Raw genomic sequence first — 9162 nt, 5'->3', positions numbered from 1 at the left:
ATAATTTGTATAATCATACCACTTTACCTTTTTGCAAACTGTTAATAAAGTATTCAATCAATCAACAAAAGACAGGGTAAATGGTCACATAAATACAGTGCAAAGAAAACAATTAATATCATGCAGGGCCCCTTATGTTTCCACACTAGAGGCCACGCAGGGAAGCAAAGATTAACCAAGGACCTGACTGGAACTTTGCCCAAATTTGGAGTCATACTGTACATCATAGATACGTCATAGATGAGTGGTATCATAGACTGGCCTTCCCACTGTAGTCAAACCATGTGCGGCATCAGAGCAAAGCCACACCTTACTACATAAATGGCAGAGGTGGCGTTGGATGTCGACTCACTGATTTCCAGGCTATTAGAGGTGCGCGGATGTCGCTCAGGGACGCTAGTCCAAATGACGGAGGCCGAGGTGAGGGGCCTCTGCGTCGCGTCCCGGCAGATCTTCCTCAGCCAGCCAGTCCTCCTCGAGCTGCACGCTCCACTCAAGATCTGCGGTGACATCCATGGCCAGTACCCAGACCTGCTGACACTGTTCGAATGCGGTGGCTTCCCTCCGGAGGCCAGCTATCTGTTCCTGGGGGACTACGTTGACAGAGGCCAACAGTCCCTGGAGACCATCTGTCTGCTGCTGGCCTACAAGATCAAATACCCGGAGAGATTCTTCCTGCTCAGAGGCAACCATGAGAGTGCCTCCATCAATCGCATCTACGGCTTCTATGACGAGTGTAAACGTAGATTCAACGTCAAGCTCTGGAAGACGTTTAACGACTGCTTTAATTGCCTGCCCGTCGCCGCTATAGTGGATGACAAGATATTTTGCTGTCACGGAGGTCTGTCACCTGACCTGCAGTCCATGGAGCAGATCAGAAGCATTGTGAGACCTACAGATGTGCCTGACTCAGGCCTGCTGTGCGACCTGTTGTGGTCTGACCCAGACAAGGATGTGCAAGGCTGGGGAGAGAACGACCGTGGTGTCTCCTTTACCTTTGGGGCCGATGTGGTCGCCAAGTTCCTCAAACGCCACGACATGGACCTCATCTGTAGAGCCCACCAGGTGGTAGAAGATGGTTATGAGTTCTTTGCCAAGCGGCAGCTGGTGACCTTGTTCTCAGCCCCCAACTACTGCGGAGAGTTTGACAACGCCGGCGGCATGATGAGCGTGGACGAGAACCTGCTGTGCTCTTTCCAGGTCCAGCAGGGGAAGAAAGTAAAGTACCAGTATGGAGGCATGAACTCGGGCCGGCCCGCCACCCCTCCCCGCACAGCCCAACACCCAAGGAGACGGTGAAGAAGAAGCGAGTGGATGCCCTTTGTTGTCCCTTGTTGACTTTTGACACCCTCCTCTGTTTCTTTCGATTTGTATAGTCGTCTAGCCGTCTATATGAGACACTGCCAATAGGCCAAAGAAGTACCGCCACTATTGTGGCTCTGAAAGAGGCCAGCCGTCTGTGTGGGTGTGTGTGTCTTATTCTTATGTACCTGTACATAAACATGTAACAGTATAGAAACCTTGAACCTTGAAACCTAGAGCCACGCGTGGACGACAGCAGCCACGATCCATAACAACTCGAGCCTTCGCAGCGACAGCCTCGACTGAAGCAGCAGACGTGGGTGCAATGAGGAGGAAGGGTGCAATGATCAATGCTTTGAGGTGATCCTGTTTCTGTAACCTTCGGCCAACAATGCTGCCACCCAAACAGAGTGTGACAAAGTGGGCCAATTTCAGAGAGATATTTGCTTAGATATATCACAAGAGAATTCCGATTGTGCGAGAAGCTCATTATCCTGCCTTCAGTCATGTTTCATTTATTGTTCTATTGTTTTATTTGGAACCTCATTAGCTGACGCCTTAGCAGCGGCTGCAGTCTTCCTGGGGTCTATATCCTGGGACCATGAATAAATCTGTTTTGACACTAGCATGGTTCTGTTTCATTTTCTTAATGGCTTTAGGAATACGTACGGTTGCATTATATGAATTCGATATAAATTATATCAAAAAACATGTATGGATGGACTAACCCCTGAAGCATACACACTCACAGATACAGTGCACGACGTACATACATGTACAGGACCGACACCAGCCTCACATGGGACACTTTTTTACTATTACCATCTATAAGAGGGTGTGTCCGTATCTAATCTCGCAACTTAGTACCTCCACTACTTTTCTCTCACGTGTTTTATAATTTTTTTTATATTTAACTTTATGGTGTAGTGATTTAGACCCGAGCTGGGATCGAATCCCAGTCTCTCACTCGGCAAACCGAAGCACAACCTATGTGCCAATAGAGCTGAGCTCGATTGGCAGAGCTGCCTGGACACTACATAAGGCTTCAGGCTGATTCGAATGGCAAATGTCCATTATAACAGATCGGCCTGAACCTTTGCCCAAACCTGCACGCCATAGATACGTCATAGGTGACCGAACTTATAGCTGGCCACATGAAGTCCGAGATCCACACAAAGTCATGCTGTTATTGGACCCCATCTTGTTTTCACAAATGTATATTATACACACTTTTTTGAACATTTAATTTAGAATGTTATAATGGATATTCATGGGGCTCTGACCTTGCCAAAAGTTGGAGTCATGTCATAGACGACTGACAACATTAAAGGCTAGCTAGACACATGAAGTCTGAGATCCACATGGAAGCAACATGATTTGATTTTTTCATCTCCCTCTCTGAACTGTTTTCTTCAGTTCAGCAGCTGGCAATGCATATCACAATCCTGAGATCTTAGTTGATGATTAATCGTCATACTAATAATTGTGATTAATGATTTCCTTTTTTTTCCTTTTTATGTGTTAAAGGTAGGGTATGTGATTTTCTTTGGTTAAAATAAGTGTTAAATAGCTCTATATTCTGATAGTACTCAATGCTATACAGTGTTTGTTCAGTAACAGGAGTCTCCATGTCTCTCCAGCTCTTAATTAAACAGAAAATGCATTTTCAGGTCAGGATACCAATTTTATCCAATCAGGATAGAGAACTCAGACAGGATACAGATTAAACAAGTGAAATAGGAAGTGATGACACAAAGAAATGAGCAGACAATTGGAACTGAACACTATAACAAGACCAGGAGACCTGGTTCTGCCAGACCCAGAATAAATTCCCAGTACGCAACACACCTACAAACCACTTTATACAGACAGAGCACCACGTCACGCTAAGCTTGGCCAATCAAAAAGAGGGACAAGTAAGCACCATGTATGGACGAAACCGTTTGGAGAGGGGGACCGACAAATATATCCATATATGGACAAAAGAGGGACAGACAAAGCCTCATGTAGGCCTGACCCCCTGGGTCTGGCAAAAATTAAGCTGATAAATGGGAACTCTCTTAGAAACAACAACACAAAAACAACGCTTTAGGACAAGACACAACAAGACATTTAAGATAAAGTACACTGTGCAAAATAGATACTTAAATTGATATATTATTAGTGCAAAAATAGCCAAAATGGATAATAGATTCAAGAGAAGTCCACAGTCCTGCAACTCTTATAAGTTGACCAGATGGCTCCGATATGACTGTCTATGACATGAGAAAAAGAAAACAGCCAGCTCTCAATGAATTTCCCTTTCACATACTGTAGATTTATTATGCCTCACCCCTTTAAGTGTTTTATTACACTTTTATGTGTACATCCTGGGTTGAAGTTATATTGTGTTGAAACCAAAACCTAATCAAATCAAATCACCCAGACAGAGCAACGGACGCTTTTCAACCTCATCAGCCTTCCTCAGCATTCATAATTATTGGACCGTGCACCTCGAGACTTCTATTTATCTCAGAGTGTTGCGGGCATTCTGCTTTGCAGTGCAGTTTCCAGTTCAATTCCGCTGCTGAGCCAACAAAGCTATGGGAAAATGAACCGGAACAGGAAATGGGTATGCCACCTTCTGGAAACCCGGGACTACAATTATGCACAGAGCCAATTTCTATAGCTGAAGTTCACGCCTTTCCATGTTCCACATTAGCCCTACATGTCTAAAATGTTTGTCAGAAGTTGATCTGTCTGTGAGTGACATGGCAGCATAAGGGAAAAGTAGACTAGAAATAAAATAAATGTAATAGTATATAGTAAACTGGGCTGCTTATGCAGATAAAACTTCTGCAATCACATCCATGACTGTACAGTCATAACGTGGAAAGGGAATGAATGTTCACTGACCTATGCTGCGTGACTGCTGTAGCTATTGACTGGCTGCTTGGTACATATAGGTCAGAGCTGACACTGTTCTGTGAATCAGTCTGCTTTGATTTACAGTATACGTCATTGTATGATGGTCTTACGTGCCGGAAATAGCAGATCTCCAAGCTCACAAAGCATTGCATTGCGACGCACTGTGAGCTTGGAGATCTGCTCCAGTGTGCAGCACCTGCACGCGATGGAGTAGCCTATACATTATAGGCTGTACTGTTTGATTGGTTTTCACTGTGCTCTCTCTCTCTCTACTCTCCTCTTCCTCTCTCTCTCTCTCTCTCTCTCTCTCTCTCTCTCTCTCTCTCTCTCTCTCTCTCTCTCTCTCTCTCTCTCTCATTCTCTCTCTGAAAGCTGTCCGATGTTCAATAGTAAGTAGCTTACCTCACTCAAATTGTTGAGTAAATAGTAAATCTTAGTGTATAGACGGGAGGAGAGCCTTCTTGATTTGGGCCTAATTGCATGGAAATTATGTTTGGTGAGTAACCACATCTCAGTTTGGCATTGTGAACACATGTATACAAGAGGTAGGGTCTGTTTGTTTGTTGGTTTGTTTGTGTTTGTGTTTGTTAGTTTTGTTTGTTTGTTCGAACAAGACTTTGCATTTTAGAGTAATTGAGTACGAATGTGTGCTGATCAAGGTTCAGTGACCGACCGCCTTGTAATCTCTTAACCACTTTTAGCCTAAACTATTCGTGACAAAGTGGGGTCCGGGGACCACTGATATGACTAATTACAAAAATAGCAGATATACAACAAGCTGATCCACGTCCCAAGGCGTCGTGAGCTTGTAGATGTGCTATTTCCGTTACTTCTTAAACTTTTTGAACTTTTAAATGTGTGTAAATGTTTGATTTTGTTATTTGCTTATTTATTTCCACCTATAATGACACCCAAAATAGAGATGTCAGGTTGAAAGTAGTTAATTTATCACCAGAGGGAGATTGGAGATGTTACAAGCTAAAGATCACTATTTGTTAGACAAACACGTTTTATTTGAATGTGGTATTAGTGGTCAATAATGAAGAACATAGATTTTCTATTTAACCAGGCTAGTGCATTAATCCTAATCAGAAGGTAAAACTGATATTTGACAATTAAGGTCATATAAGCTCTGGGTTACTTTTTTGATGAAACAGGGGTAAGTAGGCTATATTTGTGCATTTTGACCGGAGGACATTTTCCTCCTAAATTTGAAATGCTGTACAATGCATTGTGACAAATTAATATTTATCTTGTACATTTCACAATACAAAACAATGCCCTCTGCAGTTCTGACAAACCATCTGCTCATCAAGTGGTAAATATACTGTATAGATTAATGGATTGTGCCTCGAGGAAAATGGAAGCGCAAAGATGAACTAGCCTACACAGTGTATCAGCATTAGGGGGCAGTAATATCACAGAAGAACAGGTTTTATAACAGTATATTGAACACTGAGTGGAATATGGAAGGAAGAGAGTCACTTTGCATCATATCACATCTCTCTCTCTCTCTCTCTCTCTCTCTCTCTCTCTCTCTCTCTCTCTCTCTCTCTCTCTCTCTCTCTCTCTCTCTCTCAGCAGTTGTACACATCAAAGACAAGGCAGTGAACACAGGACAGACAGGTTCACAGTAAAATCCCCAGTCAGAGTTAAATCATTTTTATCATTTTATCATTCATTATCACAGTTTATCATTTCTCTTTGAGTTAAAATAACTCACTCAGAATCTTACAGTGTTGAGTATTAGGTTCATGATAATCCATAATACTTGTAAACTCTCATGTAGTACATCCATGTGTCTTGTATAGACTCTCAGTGGTGTAAAGTAACTAAGTACATTTACTCAGTACTGTACGTAAGTACAATTTTGAGGAATTTTTACTTTACTGGAGTATTTCCAATTTGCAATACTTTTACTTCAACTTTGCAATACTTTTACTTCAACACCACTACTACATCTCAGAGACAAATATTGTACTTTTTACTCCACTACAATTATTTAAAAACTTTAGTTACAAGTTACTTTGTAGATTTTGATTATTATTATTGAATTCTGGACTTTTACTTGTAACAGAGTATTTCTACAGTGCAGTATTGATTCTTTTACTCAAGTAAGAAATGTGAGTACGTTTTCCACCACTACATGCATGTCTTGTACAGACTGAGACTCTGTGGGGAGGTTTTCATCACAGCCACATTATAACCTCTCACATCTTCTTTCTTGACCTCTGACCTTACCTCCTGACCTTCTCAACACCCCTCTCATAAATAAAGTTGAGCTGCAGGTGGAATGCTGTGTGTGTGTGTGTGTGTGTGTGTGTGTGTGTGTGTGTGTGTGTGTGTGTGTGTGTGTGTGTGTGTGTGTGTGTGTGTGTGTGTGTGTGTGTGTGTGTGTGTGTGTGTGTGTGTGTGTGTGTGTGTGCGTCTGTGTGTGTGTGTGTGTGTGTGCATGTGTGATTGTGAACATACGTGTGCGTGTGTTTGTGTGCATATGGTTTGAGTGAGTGTGAGTATCTGATCATAAAACTGTTGTGCTGCCTCTGGCAACTGATTTCCCCCGCGTTCGTTCTGTCTGTCTGTCTGTCTGTCTGTCTGTCTGTCTGTCTGTCTGTCTGTCTGTCTGTCTGTCTGTCTGTCTGTCTGTCTGTCTGTCTGTCTGTCTGTCTGTCTGTCTGTCTGTCTGTCTGTCTGTCTGTCTGTCTGTCTGTCTGTCTGTCTGGTTGCTATCATCAGTGATGTCCGGAGGCGAGTGTCATAGAAGCAGAGACGAGGACTACATGTTCCTCCACAGCATTCTGATGGAAAAGAAACTCCACATGCTCTTCAAGGTGCATTTAATGATGTCCCCCAATGTGTCTGTGTGTCCTGATAACCGTCGTTTAAGTCAATGTTTCCCAAACCTGGCGTCCGTGGCCCCCTTGAAGGGTCGCCAAATATCACAGGGGGGGGGGGGCGTGAGGAGGCCGTCTGTTTGGAGGCAGTCCAAATTTATGTCATTATATTGTCAAAATGTTTTTCAAAAATACATACTTTTTTTAAAAAGGTTTTGCGTGAGAAATCGCGAAACCGGCTTAAGTATACAGGGTTAACATGTTTGAAAAACACAAGTGTGTGAGTACAGTATATATTTGTGTGTGTGCATGCACACACAGGTGGGCGGTCTTAGCTTTTGTCAGATGTAAGAAGGGGGGCTCCAAGGTAAAAAGGTTGGGAACCCCGGATTTAGGCCATTGCAAATGTCTGTGCATGTGTCTCAGTTGTATGCTCCTTTCCTTGTCTCTGACTCACGCAAAATAATGTTTCCTCAAAACCCAACTGAAGCGAGGAGATGAGATGACATCATGAAAACAAAGAGCTTTGTTTTCACTGATTGCTTTTAAGGGTAGGTCTGGTCTGGCCACGGAATTCTAATTCTCCATGATCCAGAGCAAGTTTTGCCATTATTGTAGAGACACACTCGCACACTTCAGCCAGCTCCTTGAGAATCCCAGTGCTCACCGTGATAGGCTTTTGGACCAGCAAAGAGTATCTGGGTAGCTTCACATAAAGGCTAAAAACAGACAGATATTGGAGCGCGCAGATCTTTCTTTTTTGAAATGTTTAATGTGCAAACTATTAGGCCAATGTTTGAACGCAGAGTCAGTCTCGTCTTATGTTCAAGTATGCCTTCACGCCACAACAAACAAAAGGGAGATATGAGGGGCACTCAACCACACAGTGACCGACGTATAAAAATACGACTCTGCCCATACAAGCTTACAATAATGGACTAATTACAGGTCCAATATTTTAAGTGGGACCACTCAAATGACCAACACAGATTAAAGTAAGTCTTCCTCTCAGGCTTTCATGCCATGCGGGACTGATTGATGGAATGGTCTTACATGGAATATCTACACTTTTTTTCTGGTCCTTTCGGTCTTGTCTTATGTTTCATCTAGTTTTATGTCTCAAGTATACTTTTTACTGACAAAACACACTGTATACGTTTTGAAATGTGCCTTCTTCATCTTCTTCTTCTTTTTATTTTCATCAGCCTATTAATAAAGCAGAGATGTACAGTCAGACAGTCCCCCGCCCCACCCTACCCGCACAGAGTGCCACTTCTCTGTAGTAGAGGGAGCTTTGACTGTGATACCTTACTGCCTTGACAGATCCACGAGCGGCTGAAGCGTTTTGAGAAGCGGAGCCCCATTCCCATCCAAGAGCATGCGGCTAGTCTGGGTTCTGATGTAAGTGAAAGTGCCCGTCGCCAAACTTCTTTTGCAGGCAGACACACTACAGAGGAGGAGAGAACGTGTTTTGACAGGAGAGAGAAGGTGGATGATATTTCACTGTGTGGATTATTTCCTGTGGTATAGAGAAGACTAGACTGATTTATATTCTGCTGCACGCCAGTGTTGCGCACGAAAATAGCCAGTCTGCAAGCTCACAACATGTCGCAGTGTGACGCATTGTGAGCTTGTAAATCAGCTCTTTTCTATGCGCAACACCGGTACGAAATGAAGCATAAATCAAACCGCTCTCTCTAGTCACACAGAATGAAACATCTGTGGAATCTCAACTCTGCTTGATCTGCATTGGGTTTTGATATATATGATCTCTCCCCCAAAAGGCGCATCTTGAGTATTATTGGTGGCAACCCTTGTTTCTTTTGTGCAAAAGTGATCATTTTACATCTCTATTCCAGGAGGTGAGGTCACCAAGGACAATGTTGAGCATTAAGCTGCTAAAATCATTTAGTACCGAGGCTAATGTTTCAGGTTGAGGGAATACAATTTATTTCAGATCTAAGATGAAGTGACACTGAGTACTCCCACTCCAGTTATCATCCAGAACGACTCTACTTCTTCCCTATTCCCTTCAGCAGTGAAGTTCATTTCATATACCACCAGCCCCGTTCATACCTGCTGCCAGCAATTCCTTTGTATAAATTCCATTTCTTTGCTC

General features: G+C 43.0%; 2 protein-coding genes across 2 annotated transcripts in view; both read left to right on the top strand.

The window, feature by feature from the left end:
• Nucleotides 1–321: 321 nt before the first annotated feature.
• LOC308093717 (serine/threonine-protein phosphatase PP1-beta catalytic subunit-like) lies at nucleotides 322–1299 on the top strand (the record flags this gene model as incomplete). The annotated part of the gene is made up of 1 exon (XM_080440046.1): nucleotides 322–1299. One exon carries the CDS (start codon nucleotides 322–324, stop codon nucleotides 1297–1299), a length of 978 nt encoding a protein of 325 aa, XP_080296172.1.
• A 5639-nt stretch (nucleotides 1300–6938) lies between these two features.
• The window catches only part of LOC308093436 (MAGUK p55 subfamily member 7-like), a gene marked incomplete at both ends in the record, with an annotated part of 30830 nt that continues 28606 nt past the window's right edge, over nucleotides 6939–9162 (top strand). Inside the window, 3 exons of the mRNA XM_080439771.1 lie at nucleotides 6939–7040; nucleotides 8367–8444; nucleotides 8903–8905. Of these exons, the coding sequence (XP_080295897.1) occupies nucleotides 6939–7040; nucleotides 8367–8444; nucleotides 8903–8905 (183 nt within the window). The remainder of the gene's footprint in view (nucleotides 7041–8366; nucleotides 8445–8902; nucleotides 8906–9162) is intronic.

Source organism: Gymnoscopelus braueri (assembly GCF_963280865.1).
Source record: "Gymnoscopelus braueri genome assembly, chromosome: 10".
In the NCBI taxonomy this organism is placed as follows: domain Eukaryota; kingdom Metazoa; phylum Chordata; class Actinopteri; order Myctophiformes; family Myctophidae; genus Gymnoscopelus; species Gymnoscopelus braueri.
The sequence above is the reverse complement of the archived record's forward strand: the minus strand, read 5'-3'. Positions and strand labels throughout refer to the sequence as shown.